The following is a 20872-nucleotide window of genomic DNA, read 5'->3' on the forward strand; positions in this document are numbered from 1 at the left end:
AAGCCTTCCTAATAGCACTAGGAACCATCAAACATAACTGCAAATGTACACACAATAGCAGGAGACAAACCACATGGATGTTCCTTGAAATTAGACATGTACATCAAAAAAACGCAAAAGGAGAACCCACAGATTGGGAAAGAAGTTCTGGCAGCAATATACTGAACCAGGGGACTAATCTCTAAAGTTTACAATACCTCAACAACAACAAAAAGAAAAACATGCCAAATAATCCAATTTAACAATGAGCCAGGGACATGAATAGATACCTTAACAAGGAATATTTTCAGGTGGCCAAAAAAAGCATGACAAAATGCTCGAGATCATTAGCCATTAGAAAGATGCAAATCAAAAGTAGCTATCCTCTCACCCCAGCATGAATAGTGATGTTATAAATAAATAAATAATAAGCAACGCAGACTGCAACAAATGCTGGGGACACATAGAGTTGGCCAAGGGAGAAGGCCATATACAATAGGTGGGCAGACAGCAAAAATGGTAAGAAGAAAGGAAGACACTGGGAGAAATACAAAAGTTAAAGGCAACAAAGGTAAACAGTATTCTATATACAATCCTGCAGTAACAGTAACCTACACGTGTGTGTTAGTCTGAGTAGACTAGAGAAACAAATCCAGGGAGACTCATATGTGTATAAGAAAGAGCTTTATATCAAAGAGCAATTGTATTTTGAGACAACATCCCAGCCCAGTCCACATCAAGTCCATAAGTCCGATATTAGCCCAAATGTCCAATACCAGTCTGTAAAGTCCTCTTCAGACTCACACAACTCATGCAATGACACTGAGTACAGGAAGATCACAGGCCAATGGGTGGAAAGTCTTGTGGATCTAGTGGCAGTGGAAGCATCTTACCACTGGCACAGGTTCTCCATGTGGCTCCTCCAGCTCCAAGGCTCTGGCTGCCATCAGCATGGCTCCATGTGGCTTTTCCACAGGAATATCTCACAGGGAGAGAAAGCAGAGAGAGTGTGTGTCTTGCCTCTAGGGAGGAAAAACAGGAGTTCCCAGAATCCTCAGGAGAAGGCCATGCCCACACAGAGGCTTCATTGGCTATGACCTGATTGACAGGCTAGACTCCATCCCCTTTAGAATTGGACAGATTATGTAACTGCTACAACACAAATATGTAGATTGACATGTAAAGCTGAATACGTTTGGAAAGGAGAATGAACCCATATGTAATATATATATATATATTTGTTTAAGGATATTTCATAATACCTATGCATGCTGCAAATATACCCATGAATATAACAGAATATACCAGTAGGAAAGTTATGAAAAACTCTTAGTCATAACCAAACACTTGGAGGGCGTCTTTCGTTCTGGGGCCACAGTCGGGGAACACTATCATTAACTGGCATAACATAGTCTTTAAAGAGAATGTTCTACATCAGTGTTTCCCAAAGTGGGTGATACTGACCCCTGGGGTGCCAGCATGTGCCATAGGGGCTGTAAAAACAGATACTACACTCTATCCTGGATTATGAGCTAAAGTACAAACCTTTACCATCGCTGGGTGGGGGGAGGAGGGCCCCAGAGGTGGGGGTAGGGCGCTGTTTTTGTTGGGGTTTTTTTCTGAAAAGAGGGTGATGGATCTAATAAGTCTGGGATCCTATAGTCTACATCCTAATTTGGTGTGTACTGACTGGCATCTTAAAGACTTTTGAATGGCCATCTATTGGTCTCTCCTTGTCTGGAGCAAAGAACAGTGAATAAGATAAAAAACATGGAAACAATGAGTTCAATAGATAATGGGCCACACAAACCTGAGCCTCCACAACCCTGACCCCAGATGAACTATATGCTGGCCAGATACGAATACTGACCATTTGGAAAGGGATCACATTAGACTGGTGGGGGTGGGGGGTTGAGGTGGTTTTTTGGGGGTTGGGTGGGGGTTGGAATGTGGGACAAAACTCCAAACCAGACAAAAGACCAGGCTTTCTAGTCAGATGCAGATTGGGCGATTCCCCAAGGTGATGACCCTGGGACACTCTTCAGCCCTAGAACTGAACTCCCTGCGGTGGCTTGATGTTCTACCAGCAGTGACAGGTCTAGAAGGTGAAAAATAACACTGGGAAAGTACTCACTCCTTGAAATCACCAACCATTTGTGATCAGTGGGGCAGCATTTGCTGGGGGACAAAGTTCAGATGGCAGGAAGGGCTAGGGAACAAGGAGGAGTGGAAATGGGAGACAGGTAGGAAGGCAGGTGCGCATGATTACAGTGTGAGGGTGGTCATCAGTGACTCGGAACAGGATGCCTGTGAACTGTGAGATGGAAAACAGGTTTGCTTAGTAAACCTTCACCTCATTCACAATGAAAAGTTAAAATGTAAAACGAGAGTCGCTGAAATTTCTTTTACTATGTTATGTAACTTAGGAATCTTTTTCATCCACCCCCATGGTGGATCTCTTATTTCCCATATTCCATGCTGAGTGTCCCAGTGGCTCCGAGAAAGATGTGTAGGGTCATTCTGAAATACCTTGTCAATGTGAAGTCCTGCTGGTGTGGGGGGTTGCTAACCACAAGGTCAGCAGTTTTATCCCACCGGTGGCTCCAAGGGAGAAAGAGAAGCCTGTCTGCTCCTGTAAAGATGTCCAACCTGGAAAACCCAAAGGGGCAGTTCTACCCTGTCCCATAGGGACACTATGGGCTAATACAGACTCAGTAACAGTGAATTTGGGTCTTGTTGTTGTTGTTTACCCTTACATTTTATAATTTAGCTGAATAAATAGTTATGTACACAACCGTGTTTAAAAGATGCTATCTTTACAAAAGAGGCATCGCAAGATATAATTAAGTCAAAATAGCAAACTAATTGTGGCAGACTCTATTTTCCAAAAATGGTCTTCTAGCACCTCGCCACACCCCATGAAGAAGTGGTGTGTAGGACAACTTCCAAGATGGTGGAGTTAGATATCCAGACTCTCATCCCTCAAAGGAGGGCAGGAGGCAGAAGACGAGAGTACTAGTCTTAGCAGAACTCTGGCAAATAGCTGGAGACGCTCGGCAGCTGGGGATGGTAGCAAGGCTCTACAACATTGTTTTTATAGTGGCTGTAGCATAGCACCAAGCCCCAGTGCAGCACCTCGCCCAAAACAGCAGCCACATTCCAGCTGGGGATTTGGGCCCCTGGTTCTGGAGTCAGCAAAATAGACTTTCAAAACAAAATTTGGTGTTTGCATATGCAAATCAGTTGAAAGGCTACATAGGGGACTAATGGAAAGCACTTGCCTGGGTTTGTTTGAAAACCATGTTGGAGGTTGCTCCACGCAGAACCTGAGGTGAACTGAGAGGCTTGGGGAAAAGAAGGCAAAATCCCAGGCATAAAATTCCCATGAACTGAGGCTATGGAAAGGTATCCAATTGCACATAACTTGGAGATGCACACATATCCCTGGAACAAGATGTATGCCCAGAAAGACCTCAAGTAATCTAATATTTCCTTGAGTGGATAGCTTGGCTCAGTAAACGCTTGGATAAGGATTCTCCCAGCATCAAACAATTCAGTGAAGACTAGAGAGTCCTCCCCAGCACCATCCCTCACAGTCTTTCTTCTGTGTGTTCTTGCTAAGCTGGTTGGGAAATTACTAAGATAAAATGCATTACCACAAGCTTCACCAGTAGAACAAGACAGAAGAAAGAAAGTGTTCTGCTAGCAAATCCTCAAGGAGGGAAGAACTTGAGTTCTAAAACTAGCACATTATTCAAATATCCTATTTCAACCAAATACCAAAGAAACCCACGAGATAGACATAGAAGCAAAGCAGAATGGCCCACAAAAGCACAAAATAAATGGATAGAAACCATCCTTGAGGGAGAACAGATCATGGACTTACTGGGTAAAAATTTAAAACAACTGTTTTTAATATGCTCAAAGAACTAAGGGAAAATGTGAGCAATAAACCAAAGGAAATCAAGAAAGCTACTGTGATGGTTAGATTTTATATCAATTTGTTGCACCTGTGTGAAAGTAGGGATAGAGTCCAATCAGGTCACAGGCTGGTGACACCTCCTTGGGGGTGTGACCTACTTATGAAAGATTCCAGGGAGGACTCGCTTTCTTGCTCCTCTTTGCCTTCTGGCTTGCTTGCAGTTCTGCATCCGGCTCCAGGGGAAACCCAAGTGGCGTGTGTCCCTGGGAGCTGTCGTGGCCCTGCATGCTCCTGGGGTCCTGGGACCCACAAGACTCTACACCCACCAGCCTGTGATTGCCCCACTTCCCCTTCCCATTCCTGCTTCATCAGCCAGCAGCTATGGGGGCAGTCTGGACAGGGCTCCAGCTAGCATGTGACCCACGGATTTGTGGACTGGGTTGCTTCCTTACTAGAAATCTCTTTCTTGATATAAATATATATATACATATATGATTATACCTGTTTTGTTTCTCTAGAAAACTCAGCCTAACAAAGCTATGCATAAACAAAATAAGAATATTAGACTATTACCAAAGAAATAGAAATTATGGGGGGGGGGTGTCAAAATTATGGAGCTAAACAGTATAATAATAGAAAAAACTTAATCACCAAAAGGGCTTAGCAACATGTTTGCATTGGCAGAAGAATCAGAAAACTTGAAGACAGGGCAATTAAATCGATCTGGGGTGGGACATGGGAAGAATAAAGAAAACTGAACGGAGCATAAGAGAACTGTGACACACAAGGAAGCAAGCACATATACCCAGCATGGGAGTCCCAGGAGTAGAGGAGAGAGAGACGGGAGTGGAAAGAATATGTGAAGATACAATGGCCAGAACTTTTGCCCATTTGCCAAAAGATATGAATCCACACATACATGAAGCTCAACGAGCTCCAAGCAGAATAAACCCAAGGAGATTCAATTCAAGATACATCATGATCAACTGGTTTTAACTGAAAACCAAAGCCAGAGCACTTTGAAAGGAAAAAATGTAAACCATGTACAAAGACCTGTCGGTAAGAAAAGCCTCGCTTTTCTCCTCAGAAACCACGGAGGCCTGCAGGCAGGGGAATGGCATAGGCAACACGTTAAAGAGGAAAAACGGCCATCTAGGAATTCTGTGTCTGGCAAAACTGTCCTTCAGAAACCAGGGTGAGCTGAAGACATTCCAAAATAAAGTGAAAGCTCCAGTTGCCCCAGAAGGAAGGGTGAAGGGGAGACCTTCAACTTGAAAGGGGAGTTCACTAGGTAATAACTTGAGATTGTTTACTAAAGACCCATGCATAGGTCATTTCAAGGACAAATATAATACTGCAGTTAGGATTTGTAAATGTTTTTGTGATGTTCTTTGGGATATCAAAAGCAAAATCACAAAGAATATGTACAAATATATACTGGGTGAAACATTTGTACTTACTTCATTTGATGGCAATGACATAAAGAGCAAGAGAGGAACATTCTAGAAACAGAGATTTTTATGTTACTGAAGCTGAGTCAGTCTCAACGTAAACTAAGTAGTTGTAAAATTCAGGTGGGAAATGTAATCCCAAGGTAACCGCAAAATAAAACTGCTTTTAAAATGTCGTCCAAAAGAAATTTGGTGGGAATCAAAATGACTCACTACAAAAATCTACCTGAACAAAATAAAGCCAGAAAGGGTGGGAGTAGTATTTAGATAGACATAGTGTCTGACAGCTTTCACTTTGCGAGAGGCTTGCTCTGGGGAGACCAGCCATCGTGCTGAGAGGATGCCCAAGCAGCCAATATGAGAAGCCACAAGGAAGGCTCCTGGGAGGGGAACAGAGACCCTGAGCTATCAGCCAGACATGAGACTAAAAGCCCCAATCTTTGAGTCTTTAGGCTGAAGACCAGCTGTCACAGAGCAGAAAGAGTATACCGTTTGTCTGCAACCAGAGCCATTATCTCCCAAGTCTTGGGGCGGCAACTGGTTTCACAAGAATAGTAATTGGAATACTGAATAAATATATTGAGACAAAGAATGAAACTACATCAAAAAGTGACTTGGGTAATTATTTTTTAATGAAATGTATTTTCTTCTACAAATTATGTACCTTTGGGGGTAGACAGCTTTCACTGTATTGCACTAACAGCACATCTGTAACACCAAGCTTTAAGACAAGTCTGAACAAGTGGGTTGAAATCTTCAACTTAGCACTTGTCTGCCAGGCACTGAAGAGTAGTAAGAAAGGGCCAGAATCTACTCAGGTAATTTAATTACTAATCCAGTTACCATCTCTATCGATATACCTAGCATGGATTTCATACACAGAAAATCATGCCAAACACAAACAGGAAGCAAACAAACAACAACAATGACTAGACAAAAGGGAAGAAAAACCTCAATCGAAAAGAAAGCAGAGAATATTAAACATTTAAACAACTTTAACATGTGTGTTAGTCTGAGTAGACTAGAGCGACAAATTCATAGACACTCGTGTGTTTAAGAAAGAGCTTTACATACAAGAGCAATTGAATATTGAGAAAACATCCCAGCCCGGTCCAGATCAAGTCCATAAGTATGATATTAGCTCATATGTCCAATACCAATTTATAAATTCCTCCTCAGACTCACGAAACACATGCAATGACGCCAAACGCAGGAAGATCACAAGCCAGTGGGTAGGAAGTCAGTGGATTCAGTGGCGGCATAAGCATCTCAGCACTGGCAGGGGTCTCCATGTGGCTTCTCCGGCTCTAGAGGTCTGGCTCCATCAGCCTCTCTCCACATGTCTTCTTCACAGGGATGTCTCGAAGAGAGTGAGCTGAGAGAAAGTGTGTCTCCCACCTCCAAGGAAGAAATACAGGAGTTCCCAAAATCCTCAGAAGAAGGTCATGCCCACAGAGAGGTCTCATTGGCTATATCCTAATTGACAGGCTAGACTCCACCCCTACACTCTTAATCCTCAAATTGACACCAGATTATGTAACTACCACAATATGGGTCAAAAGGAAGATCAAATGATAAGAGTATTACATTTTAACCTAACTACATCTGCCATAATAGACTTTACAATGCTCTCTGTCTGATGGGGAGCTAACAACGGTGAGAAGAAAACGTCCTGAACTGATTGTGGTTGTTGTTTGCACAATTCTTCTTAATATGACTGAACAATTAGGTCATATGATATGTGAGGTACATGCTAATAAGACTATTAAAACACACACCAGAGCTCATTGGAATAACAGGAGAATTATAAGGAATCGAGGCATTTCATGACAACCAAGGGCAGAAAGGCAGGTAGTCAGGTCGCATAAAACCATTAGAGCAGGAAAGAGCTAACTATCAAGAATCGAGTCGTTTATCCATAGTCCTATTATTTCTCCCTCCTGCCCTCTGCCCTTCTTGCATGGGCACTCTGTATGTGTTGGCATGCTTAGGACCCATCGTACATTCCTTCACTCTAATTCACACTCCCGTAAAGAGTTAGAGTCTCAAAAACCCACAGAGGCAGTCCCACCCTGTCCTCGGATTGGGCGTCCACTCAATGGCAGTGAGATGCTTTGTTTGTTTGTTTGTTTTCAGTAGTTCACACTGTTTCTCAGTTTGGAATGCCTAACAGTAATTGTATGGCTCCCTTGTAACTATATATGCTCCCTCAGCTCAAATTCAAACTTTACTGAAGGGAATATTCAATTTGTTTATCTTGGCTCATGTACCCTCTTTCAGTCCAATCAACCACAGCTGTGACCAGAGTCAGCGTAGTTACGTGTAGGTGGCAGAGCCTTGGGAGTCCTATTAACATAGCAGAGCATGTGTAGGCTTGGCAGGCAGCTCAATAGAATTCTGTTGTAATTATAGGCATAAGTACAAAAGAAAACAAGACTGCCCGTGAATATACTTGAATGTTTGGATTGGCAACCCAAAACTGAAGACAACAGCAATAAAACCTTCTCAAGCAGATGTGCCATTGGTGATAGATAATGTAAATATCGTGGCTTGGGTCCCCGAGGCAGCCTTCAAGGCTACCTATCGCTCGCACTGGAAAAGGCTATAGGAAAACACCCTCAGCTCTGTCCACTGAACGCCTCGCAGCACTAACACCTCCAGTGGTAATGAGCAGAACGAATGCTCAATCTTGATTTTTAAATAGCCTTCCCCACTAAAGGGAAGCTGAGCTTCTTAGAGACTGATTCCAAACTGAGGCAGAGGAATCACAAGAGAAGCCTGGAACATCTTGTACAATTAAAATGCAAGAAAGTACATCGAAAATGGATAGTTTGTAGCAAGAGGGCACTGGGAAGGACTTGTAAGATCCCCAGTAGATAAATGTGGGATGGCTTCAGGAGCGAAAAATAGTAGTATTAACAAATAGAGCAATTCATTGTAGGCTACAGTCAGATGAACACAGAAATTCAATGTCACTAACAATTCCATCTTACTGTCTAGAAAAAGTCTAAAAAGCAATGTGCCCTGGAATATTGGGAAACAAGATGAAGTCTACACAAAAGCTAAGATATGTTACAGTTTCTGGATAAGTATTTTGGAAAAGAAGAAAGAAAACTAATCAAGGGCAAAGCTTTAATGTTTCTAAACAATGTTTCTTTTTTTTTTTTCTGTTTCTGAATTATCCTCCTAAGTTTTGTTTTCTTCTAGTTTGATTCTCAGGGTTTAAATGTTTTTAAACAGCCCACATTGAATTAACATCCAATAAGGATTCTATATCAGAGATTAAATCCTTACCTTAGGAACTTTTGACCAACATGGTTACAAATTAAAGATTATCTTAGAGCTACACTTTCAGGGACTTACCCACCCTCCCTGGCTCCAGAAAGTCTACAATCCATAAGAATTTGAATTTTCCTTCTGCATTTTCTCCATTGTGATGAGGATTCTTCTATGGACTCTTCAGTCGTGTGGAGCTAACAACAATGACTACGAAAAGAAAATGTTCTGAAATTGCTTGTGGAGATGATTGAACAAACCTTTTTAATATGATTGAACGATTTCAATTCGATGATCTGTAAAGTATATGCTAACGCAAGTGTGACAACTGATCAGTAATGGTAGCTGAGCAACATCGAATTCTTCTTGTCTACTGGGAAAGGAGGCAGCTGACCATGGAGGCAATCAGCCACACACTCCTAGCCCCGACTCTCATCCTCCTTGTTTGTTCCAGGTGAACAGAGGCCTGTTGTTACACCTCTGACTTAAATTCCTTCATCTCCCTTTCTTCATGTCTTCGCCAGTTTCTCCAACTCTCCTTGAAGTGTGAAGAGAAAGTGCTATGCACGGAAGTCAAAAAAAGAATAGTATACTGCTTGGTACAAGCAATAAACCAAACACTTTTTCAAATGTGGTAAGTGACTTAACAGAATTATGAGCATGTAAGTACAATTTAAGCCTTAAATAGAATCCCATGTGTGTAAGAGATTATCATCATGAGGTTAGTCATGGTCAGCAGATTTGGTGACTGATAGGCTTAGTCTTGATTGAATTCCCCAACAAGGTGGCATAAGAAGGAAGGTAGGGGGAAAAAAACGGAAATCCTGATTTTTTTTTTTCTTCTGATCTACTTTTTGGAATGAGGAAAATCTCTATGTACTTTATAGATCTCTCACTCACTGCCATCAAGTCAATGCAATCATGCAATGATGTCCAATGCAGTGGGTGGAAAGCCTTTGTGGATCCAGTGGCAGTGGAAGCATCTCATAGCGACTCCCTGTGCGTTTCTGAAACTGTTCACACAAGAATGGAAAGCCCAGTCACTCTCCTGTCAAGCTACTCATGGTTTTGAACCACCGACCACACAGATCTCAGCCCGATGCATAACTCTAATTGCACACCCAAGGCTCCATATACTTCCGCCTCTGGGGGTATTAATTGGTGAAAAAGCAAGTGCACTTCACAGTAAGAACCAGAGGGGCCTCAAATATACCTACATATTTGCCTGTGATTTGTGGAAGAACTCAAACTAGTAGAAATTGTTACCTCAAGGGGAAACGAGAGTACAGAAAGAATGGGCCAGAATAGAGGAGTTATTTTACAAATCACAGCTAATACATGCTGAAGGGCTTATAAACACAGAATTAGGAATCACCATTTTGTCTCTCTACAAAGACAATCACTCTTGCTCTCTACGGAAAGCAAGAGACCTAGGTGTGTTAGTCTGGGTAGACTAGAGAAACAAATATAGACACTCATATGTGTATAAGAAAGAGCTTTCTATACAAAATCAATTGAACATTGAGAAAACATACCAGCCCAATCCAGATCAAGTCTGTAAGTCTGATATTAGCCCATATGTCTGATACCAATCTATAAATACCTCTTCAGACTCATGCAATACATGCAATGATGTCCAATGCAGTAGGTGGAAAGCCTTTGTGGATCCAGTGGCAGTGGAAGCATCTCAATGTGGCAGGGGTCTCCACGTGGTTCCTTCAGCTCCAGGGCTGTAGCATAAATCCACGTGCCTTCTCAACAGGAATGTCTTGCAGGGAGTAAGTGTCCCGCCTCCAGTGAACTATTTATCTCCTTAGCAGTTACACATGAGGTCAAGCTACGACCTGATTGACAGGCTAAACTCCACCCCTTCACTCTTAAGTCTCAAATTGACAACAGATTATGTAACTACCAATGTGGCAACAGCCACGTAAAGCCATTACATAAAAGGATGCTAAGAAATTTATAAAGAATCAGTCAGGTTCCCAGCACCTAAAGCCACTCGTCATTTTTTTTTCATCATCAATGAAAATGGGAAAACCAACTATAATCTTCCTTATACTGGGATGCAGGAAGAAATACACGGTATCACAGTGCAGAAGTGGGTGAAGGGAGACATTGGATGGTGTAAGATATGACAGAATAATAATAATTTATAAATTATCAAGGGTCCATAGGGGAGGGGGGAGCAGGGAGGGAGGGGGAAAATGAGCTGATACCAAGGGCTCAAGTAGAAAGCAAATGGCTTGAGAATGATGATGGCAACATATGTACATATGTGTTTGACACAATGGATGGATGGATGGATTGTGATAAGAGTTGTATGAGCCCCCAGTAAAATGATTTAAAAGGGAAAAAGAAATACACAGTATTGACAAATAAATATTCTTGAAAAAACAACAGCCAGCTGAACCTGAATCTAATCAAACCTCTTCACTGGCTAAAGGAATGTGTTTAAGGCCACTACATATGCCATTAGCTGAATAGAGGACGTCAGAAAGTACAGTTTATTTTAGTTAATAAATAGCATTGTTAAAAAGCCAGAAGGAATTTATCAGCTAAGGAAACTTAAAAGGTATTTTCATCAAGTGCAATATGTAGATTTTGTTTGGATTTTGAATCAAAGAAACCAACTGTAAAATGATTGTTTTTTTATCATATAAGGGGAAATCAGACATGAAATGTGTATTAATGCATAGTGGTAATATTATTGAATGCGATAATGATATTTTTAAGTTCTATCGATTAGTGATACCTACTGAAGTATTAATTGAAAAATGACATGATTTCAAAGATTTTCATTCATATACTCCAGTCGCTTTTTACTCCAGATGTCTTTAACAAATGGGGAAAATCCAAAATGGATTTTATTAGATGACATTGAAGAATCACAGTTAATCTTGCTGGATCCGATAATGGCATTATGCATAGGTTTATTTTTTTAGTTCTTATCTATTAGAGTTGGTTAGTTATATATTGATTGAGGAAAAATAAGATGTCTAGAATTTTCCTTAAAGCATCCCAATGCACACATGTGCACTCAGACACACCATAAAGAAATCATAAGGGTATACAGAGCAGGTAAACAAGGTCTGCTGGTGCAGAGAACATCTGGAGCTTGGTGATGGAGCAGATAGGAGCTCACTATACTTTCCCTGAGTTGTATGTATAGATTTGCTCTGAGTTTCATGTATGCTTAATGCATTCTATAAGAAAGATTTTTTAACATAAAGAAACAAATGCAATTGATGTATGGTTGTTATAAGAGCCCCCAATAAAATGATTTATAAAAAAGAAAAAGAAACAAAATGTTTACCTCATAAACTGGTCCAATTTCATAATCGGTGAAAAACCCAATTGATGGCTTGGCTAGAAAGACGGGGGTATCAGCACAGCTGTGGGACAAAGAGGGAGGAGAGAGGCTACTCATTTTACCCAGCCGCTGAGATGCCATAAAAAACACATCCAGGTCAGCAAAGATAGTCACAATGTCACTTGTTGATTTTTTTAAAAAGCTCATTACAAAATGATTATGTCAGCACGAGCCGATCTTTCTGCAAACATGTGTAGCTATATATTTAATTTTCAATACCCAGGGGAGAACTCTGGAAGTTTAAACGCCAAATGGTAACTGGATTTTTAATAAAGCATAATTTTCCCTTTTGAACACCTGTGTTTTTCAATCTCTCTCTTTTTAATGGTTTCATTGATATAGAGTTCACATATACAATTTGATTGTTCTGTCTAATTTTTCTTAAGAAACATATATTATCAGCCTATTAAGGTGTGTTCATAGTTTTAAGTCCATCAAAATGATGAATCCATGAAACAACTCCTTCCTTTCATAAGGACAAATACTAAAATAGAGCCAAAGGCATTTTGTTAAAATCATCTATTGTATGACTTACATATAATTACTCAAATTGCAAACTTTTTCATTACCGGAGACATATGGACCCAATGGAAGGAGCACATGTTTCACCAGACTATCGGACGTAAACCAAGGGTCAAGACCAACCTCTATTTCCTGAGGCCCTGGCAGGTCAGGAAAGCACAAACTCAGGACAGTGGAGTTGGAGATGTGCACAGGTGTCTGTGGGTGGCCCTGCTCCATTCTTCAACGGACAACACCTGCCCTCAATAGTCTAGGGACCCCACAAGTGCACCAATCCCAGGACTTCCGGTTTTCACTCTAAAGGGTCAGATTTTCCAAAGCTACAAGTCAGGGAAGACGCACCTGTGTTCGGACACTATGCGCTGGCACTCTCCTCTCCCTTCCGGCCTCTTTGGAGGGAAAAGAAGAGACCTGCCTCCATGTGGAGTGTTAGGAGGGAAAAACCGAGGGTTTTTAAGGAAGTGATTCCGACTCTCCATGCGGGCAAGCAGGCGCCGCTCCAGTTCTCTCTGCGGCACACTCAGGTGGTTCATCCAAGTGGGATTCTTGGGTAGACTTGCCTGCTTTGAAACACACAAAGACAAGTGTCATGCCAATGCAGGGGACTGGGGCTGTGTGTGTGTGTGTGTGTGTGTGTGTGTGTGTGTGTGTGTGTGTGTTGGCATCTTGACCACCTGCGTGGCCCACAGACACCAATGCAAAACCGACTTTCCATTGTGCTGTGGCTTCATCATAACTCCATGTCACCTTGAACTCCTTCTCCCACCACCTGGTCCCTACAGACTTCAAGACTCACCTTGATGGTTTCTTTGGTCCTGGGTTCGGCCTTCAGAGATGAGTCCTCTGTCAAGCTGTCCAGACTGAAGTCTAACTTTTCAAGATCAGCCATCTTCTGTCTGCATAAAAGTTCATGTTTTTGGACCAGCTCTTTATTTATGACAGCATGCTGCTCGGAACTAAATGTCATTTTTTGATATCGAGGGACGATGCTGCCTATGGCACCAAGGGGAATTGAGTTAGTGTTTCAAGGTGAGGAGGTAGATGGGCGTTTCTAAGATGAATAGTAAGACCACGGACGTCACGGTTAACGTGATAATTTCTCCTAAATGTTCACATTTACTTCATCAGATGTGGCTGGTCTTCAGACATGATGTATGGCTGCAATTTATTCTTTGTATCCAAGATTTAGGACTAGAGTGTTAAAATACTTGTTCAAGTTTTCAACACAGTCAAAAAGTATCAAAGATTGTTAGCAAACACACACATGTATAAACACACACATGTATAAACACACTCTGTGTTGGACCAAAAACCAAAATCACTGCCATCAAATTGATGCCAACTTATAGTGACTCTATAGGACAGGGTAGAACTGCTCCTTTGGGTTTTTGAGGCTGTAACTCTGTATGGGAGTAGAAAGCCTTATCTTTCTCCCATAGAGTAATGGTGGTTTCGAACTGCTGACCTTGTGGTTACCAACCCAACATGTAACCACTATACCACCAGTAGACACTGCTTAAGTTCACGAGAAATAGAAATTTGTGCTAGCTTTTCACATCTATAAATTCATCCCCAAAAGGTTGAGGCTAGTCATTGCTAGCAAGAGTGGCACAAAACAGAGACCTCCATGCACACCTGAGCGCAATGGCCCACAGAGGCTCAAGAAATATCAACTGCCTCCTTCTGGACCTGCACAAGATACTGAGTTTCCAACTAAGATGCTAAGGGTTGTTGTATCCCATGACACTTGATTCTGCAGTCTCTTTCTGGCCTGGTTTCCTATACACTTGAGTTCATCACTAGAATACCGTTCCCATCAGCACGTTCAATCCTCGAGAGCCCAATTCTCTCATCCCAAAGCTTTTCTCAGTTCCAGTGCTCCAGAGGCCATTGAGCAGCCCCACAGCTTGGAACAGCCGGCTGACCTGTCTTCTGTGCTTGACACTGCGGGACTCTCCCGACAGATGTTTGTCTGTTCTCCCCATCTATGTGGTGGCTCTCCCCAACGCTCCCCTCTCTTAAGTCCACAACACAGATTCCTTCTCCTCTCATTCTCAAAAGACCCTGCCTCCCATACACAGGAAACGGGCCCATTGTCATCTGCATTAGACACTCTTTTCTGTCCCTTTACTCATCCTTCCCTCCACCCTTTTTATTAATTTTAAAAGTTTTGTTGATACATTAATTCACGTGCCATACAATTCAATGGCTTATATATATTAAGTAGAGTTGTGCAATCATGACTACAATAAAGTTTAGGACATTATCTTCATTTTTGTACTCATTATCATTACTATTAGCTCCCCATTTGGGTCCCCCCACCCGACCCCCAAGACCCCCTGCTATCACTCTGGGAAACTATGAATCCAGTTAAGGTCTCTATTGATTTTACTTCCCTCCACTCTTAAAGAATGCAAAGCTAATCATTTCCACTATGGGCAAATCCCTTAGCCCATGTTTTGATGCCATCTTCTTTTTTCAATAAGAGGTTTGCTACCTTGGCTATCTATGGCTTCAGTTTCTCTCTTAGTTCTTTTGGTGGCTCTCAAGTATTTCACATCTCCTTGTGCTGGGCAGTGGCTGAGGGTGTCACCCTGAGAAGTTATCACTTTCCTCTTGCAGGCATTGAGAATGAATGAGGAAGTGATATGGTCAGATTTGACTTTCCCAGTAGTCATTATCAAAATTCAAGAAAGTAGGGGTGTGGTAGTTATATAATCTGTTGTCCACTTGAGGCTAAGAGTGAAGGGGTGGAGTTTAATCTGTCAATCAGGTCGTAGCTTGATGACCTCATTTGGAGCCACTAAGGAGATAAATAGCTCGCTGGAGGCGGGACACTCGCATACTCTGTGAGACATTTCTGTTGACAAGACACATGGAGCTACGCTAGAGCCCGGGAGCTGAAGGAGCCACGTGGAGACCCCTGCTAGCACTAAGATGCTTCTACTGCCACTAGATCTAAAAGGCTTTCCACCCACTGGCCTGTGATCATCCTATATTCAGTGTCATTGCATATGTTGCGTGAGTCTGAAGAGGAATTTATAGATCGGTATCAGGCATATGGGCGAATATCGGACTTATGAACTTTATCTGGACTGGGCTGGGATGTTTTCTTGATATTTAATTGCTTTTGTATATAAATCTTTCTTATACACATGTGAATGTCTCTGGACTTTTTTCTCTAGTCTACCCAGTCTGACACAAGGGGGGAGGGAGGGTACCTGTAAAAAGGGAAGCAGCAGCAAAGATGTGGTCCTGCTACCAAAGGACTTTCCTGGAATAGTATCAGAAGCTCTAGGAGAGTCTGGGAGTATTACCTTTAGGCGCAGAGCAAAATGGCACTGTATCACTGTAGTAATCTTCTGGGCAGATCAAATGATGTTTCCGGAGCAACTCATTGTCCACACACCATCTGAGGGTAGAGTTGACTACATAGGAGGAAACCAGGATAAAGGTGTCTCAAGCCAGATTGAAAGAATCTGTACCCAAATGTTCTTAATCCTCTGAACACCCTGAACTACCTAACACAATCCTGTCTCCAAAATCCATGGTGATAGTAGGATTTAAGAAACTACTCAGCAAATATTTATCAGCCGCTTCAAAGAAGCTAACAATATGGGTAAGGCTGTGCATGGTATTATTTATTACATTGTTATAGAATAGTCTTAAACAAATAGAATTAAGGGAAGCGTGGTTGATTAACTAATTTCAATTCTTCACCTTTCCCTATATCCACACACTTTGCCATGTGACTTTGCAGTCCCTGTTAATAGAGGCTAAGTGTACTTCTTCACCTTTGACTTTGAGCTTGGCTATGCAATGTCCTTTGGCCAATGAGATGTCAGCTGGAGTTTAAAATGTGCTTGTAGAGTTCTACTGTTGATCTTCCCCTCTTGCATCTTTGCCATTGCCGTGGAAATAGCTCCTATTGGGAGTTCTGCTATTCATTCACCTTGGATCTCAACATAAATCCACACAGAGCAAACTTGAACCCAACCTATAGCAAGAAGCCATGCTCAGCTAAACCCATAGCTTGAAGCAAGCCAAGCCCAGCTGGCTCCATCTACCTCCAACTGACCCACAGACAGATTAGAGAACACCTCATTCAATAAAACGGGAAGTCAACGATAATGTCTATGGATAATAAACCAAGACATAGTAGCAAAGACATATTACTTAGAGGGATCCAGAAGAATTGAAACTAGGGGTACCTTTGGCAAGTGCATGGAAGCTAGAAGAGGTGGAAGCTTTTTATAAGTCTTCTAAATTATATGATTAACTTATTACTTTGATTTTTTAATTAAGAGGAGATATAGAGAAAGACTTAGATGCTTTCAAAGTTTGTTGCTTGATACATTAATCAATGTTATCCTAAGATGTGGTGTTTTAAATGGACCTTCTTGTGAGAAGTTCTCGATAACCAAGGATATAGGTGAGACAATAATATTTCCCATTTTGTGTGAATTTATGGATTTTGAAGCTTGGCCAAATTATTATAATAGGGTTCAACTTGGAAAAATCAAAGGACACGATGAAAACCTTTATATCATATGTAAAGGCCACACTAAAAAAATGCATTGTCTCCTTCTGACACTATTCTTTCCATAGATGGATGGATGGATGGTTAGACAGGTGAATATGAAGAGAAAGCCCAGAGGATAAAAAGGCCACTGATAAAAATAGAAGAAAGTTTTACAGTCATTACAGAGGGATTGATTCAAGAATGAGTTGTCTTTACAATTGATGTATGGAATATTATAAGAGCTGCAAGAGCCCCCACTAAAATGATTTTTTTTAAGGGAATGAGTTGTCTTTTAATATGATTCAACTACTAAACTGTATGATATGCCACTATATGCCTATGAAACTGCTAAAAAAGTGAATGAGTTGTCAATGACTGTTGATCAGTGGCGGTGTGTGTAATCTGAGAATAGCTCTCCCCGAAACACTGATGAATTACAAAGCAGCGACGGTCATTTAATGTGGAGAGCCATGGCAGACACCAGCATGACTAAGTGACCAAGGTTAACACTTGCGCCTCCTGATGTGGTGTGGTGCTTCTGCCAAGGAAGCGTGGCCTTCGCTACATTCCATAAATGGTTCTGTCTAATGAGGCCTAAAGTGTGGCCTCGTTAGACAGAACCATCTTAGGGAATGCAAGTCCTGTCAAGAACTATTGAGACTAATTATTTCAATTGAAAGAATCTATAAAAAGAGAGAGTACAACCAAGCGTGACATGATTCTTGGGTAGGACAAGAAAGGAGGAGGTGGCACGGTACAGACAGGAGGTGCCATCTGAATAGGACGTGCGCTGTACTGGTTTGGAGGACTGTGTGCTGACTAAACTGGGCAGGGTCATTGTTTGAAGCGGGCACATTGGCGTTTTGTGGTGATGACACGTCGTGGCTGCAACTCACTCTCCGGATGTTCAGAAAACATCTGAGAGGGCGGGCAATGGAGCAAGCACAATAAAGTACTAACAGTTAGGGAAGTAGGGTGAATTAGGGTGAAGGGCATTCACACCTGGAGGCAACTTGACGTTGTTCAAGCCCTCACGAGTCTGTGCTGCTACCTGGTGCACGGCCGATTCTTCCTCTGCCAGAGCCCGAGCCCGAGCCTGAATGATGTGCCTCTCCAGCATTTCAACCTCCTTCATTCGCTGCTTGTGGAGCTCTCGAATCTGGCAGGTGGAGACCAGACATGCAGAAGTATGGCGAGACCACGTAGCCGACCTCATTGCACCCCAGCATCAGAATAACCCCATGGAGCATAGAATAACAGTCACTGAATTATAGACGCCACCTGACTGTCAACAGATGTGACAGTGAGACCCATAGAAGGAAAATGACTAAAAGATTTCACAAGAAGGTCAGTAACAGGACCACAATTGGAACCCTGTCTCCTAACACCTGGTTTTATAATAAAGATGCTGCTATCTATACACTGAGATACCACAAGCACACTGTCACACGCCTGTGGCAGGCCAGGAGGCACTTGCTGCCCAGTGCAGGATGTTCAGTCTATAGCCCTCAATTCTCCGCTCCTTGAGGTTCACATGGACCTCAGCTACTGGAAAGGGTTCCTTTGATCAAGTGCTTCCAGGGATGATGACAACTGGTAACTGAGGAAAGCCAGGGCATAAATATAAATGGTCAACATGGCCCAAAGAGAGAACCTCAGACAGGCAGCACAAGGTTTCCGGTGCAACCTGCTGCACTGGATGAGGTTTATGGGGTCTGTAGCACGTGGTTTGGCTTCTAATGCCAATTCCACCTCCCCAGTAACTCCAAACACCTTGCACTTCATACCCTGTCATGGTGTCTGCTTCTAGCAAGTTCAACCTGGATGCCCAACATACTTCTCCGGATGGATTATGGGTCAACCAGTCAGCCGAGTATCTGGTCCATATTTTCAAGCAAGAGGCAGAGAGCTCAGTGAGCCAGGTAATATAGGATGGTTTGTATAGGGGGACAATGTTTATTACGGTCCTAGAACTGGTTAGAATTAAAAAATACCTTAGGCATTCTTTTAGTAATAATTTACCCTTCGCTGAGAAATGGATCATATACAACCTCTGCTCCCAAGAAGCTTATATTTTAACCAAAGGGGCAGCATAGGGAAACAAGTCAGTGGGACAGTCTTCAAAGTACTGTGACAGCAATATGCGTGAGGGTACACGTAAGGCTGGGAAAAGGGGGCTACCTTTTCATAGGGCCAACAAAGGCTCTCTTCAGGGGCCAGGGGCCCCAGCAGGGCAGTTCCTTAAATATAAAGTACTGTGTTTTATGCCATGTGTCTTGATATTTGGGTTTGGCACTAATCCCCACCTCCAATTCTTTTTTTAAGAAAATCATGTTATTGGGGGCTCTCACAGCTCTTATAACAATCCATACATCTATTGTGTCAAGCACATTTGTACATATCTTGCCATCATCCTTTTCAAAACATCTTTCTGCCTTATCCCATGGTGTCAGCTCATTTTTTCCTCCGTCCCTCATGAAGCCTTGATAATTTATAAATTGTTATTATCTTCGTATCTCATTCTGACCACTGTCTCCCTTCACCCATGTTACTGTTGTTTGTCCCCCTTGGGGGGCAGCGTCTGTACGTTGATCATTATGATCGGTTCCCCATTTCTTCCCTCACCTTCCCACTACCCTCAGGTTATCATTGAAGAACTAGAAAAATGTTATATGTTCCATCGGTGCTATACCACACCCTGGCTGGCTCATCCCTTCCTTGTGACCCTTCTGTGAGGGGATATCCAATTGTCTAGAGATGGCGTTGGGTTTCTACTCCGCACCTTCACCTTGTTTGCATCGATATGATTGTTCTGGGTCATCTGATGCCCATCAACACTTCCTGATCACACAGGCTGGTGTGCTTCTTCCATGTGGGCTTTGTTGCTTCTTGATTATCTTCAAGCTATTAAGACCCCAAATACTATATCTTTTGATAGCTGGGCACCATCAGCTTTCTTCACCACATTTGCTTATTCACCCATTTTGTCTTCAATGATGGTGTTGGGAAGGTAAGCATCACAGAATACCAGATTATTAGAACAAAGTGTTAGTGCGCTAAGGAAGTACTTAAGTAGAGGCCCAATGTCCAACAGCTACCATATTACTTGACATATATGTACATAGAACTATGTTCCTATCATTACATATAAATACATTTACATATGTATATGCCTGTATTTATACCTCTATAAATGTCCTTTGCCTCCTAGTTCTTTCCTCTTTTTCCTCCTGTCCCACTATCATGTTCGACTTTCATTCGGCTCCCAGCAGTTTCTCTTGGCTACATTGCATTTGATCATGCTCCACTAGGCATCCTGTGCTCTCCTTGCCCTAGAATATAGATCACTTGTTGTTCTCTTGCGCCTGCATCTGTTGGCTCCCGTTTCCTCCCCGACCCCCAAGCCCCTACTCCGCTGCCTCTCCATCTCCCATGTTCCCCAGAAACCATGGTCCCATTTTTTCTCCTCAGGATTGCCTATCCAGCCTATCTTATTTCGAAAGACATGAAAAAAACAAAACAAAAAGCCTACAAACAGTTCCAAGTCTGTTTGTTGACCTTTATGAGTGCTTTCTGATGAGCCGCCTTCAATTCTTGAATGCCAGAATTAGCATCGTATTCAAATGAAAATCAGAGCAATCCAACCAACCATCCCTTCGTGGGCATTTGCTAGGTTCCAGGTGCTCACTCTGGGAATGCTTCACTGTATTAACTCATTTAAACCACAAAAATAACCCATGAGTCACTATGACTATCATTGCCATTTTAAAGATGGGAAAAGAGGTATACAGAAGGAAGGTGTGGTAGTCACCTAATCTGGTGTCAAT

The 20872-nt window shown here is 42.2% G+C and overlaps 1 protein-coding gene across 1 annotated transcript in view; it reads right to left on the minus strand.

Annotated features, from left to right (window-relative positions):
* Nucleotides 1-20872, minus strand: part of DLEC1 (DLEC1 cilia and flagella associated protein) — a 57106-nt gene that overhangs the window by 30664 nt on the left and 5570 nt on the right. The window contains exons 2-6 of the mRNA XM_045297672.1: nt 18048-18204; nt 15841-15951; nt 13320-13516; nt 12866-13086; nt 11945-12023 (exon numbers count right to left, since the gene is read on the minus strand). Of these exons, the coding sequence (XP_045153607.1) occupies nt 11945-12023; nt 12866-13086; nt 13320-13516; nt 15841-15951; nt 18048-18204 (765 nt within the window). The remainder of the gene's footprint in view (nt 1-11944; nt 12024-12865; nt 13087-13319; nt 13517-15840; nt 15952-18047; nt 18205-20872) is intronic.

Source organism: Echinops telfairi, unplaced genomic scaffold, assembly GCF_000313985.2.
Source record: "Echinops telfairi isolate 266 unplaced genomic scaffold, ASM31398v2 ScPeMD7_7420;HRSCAF=8458, whole genome shotgun sequence".
NCBI lineage: Eukaryota > Metazoa > Chordata > Mammalia > Afrosoricida > Tenrecidae > Echinops > Echinops telfairi.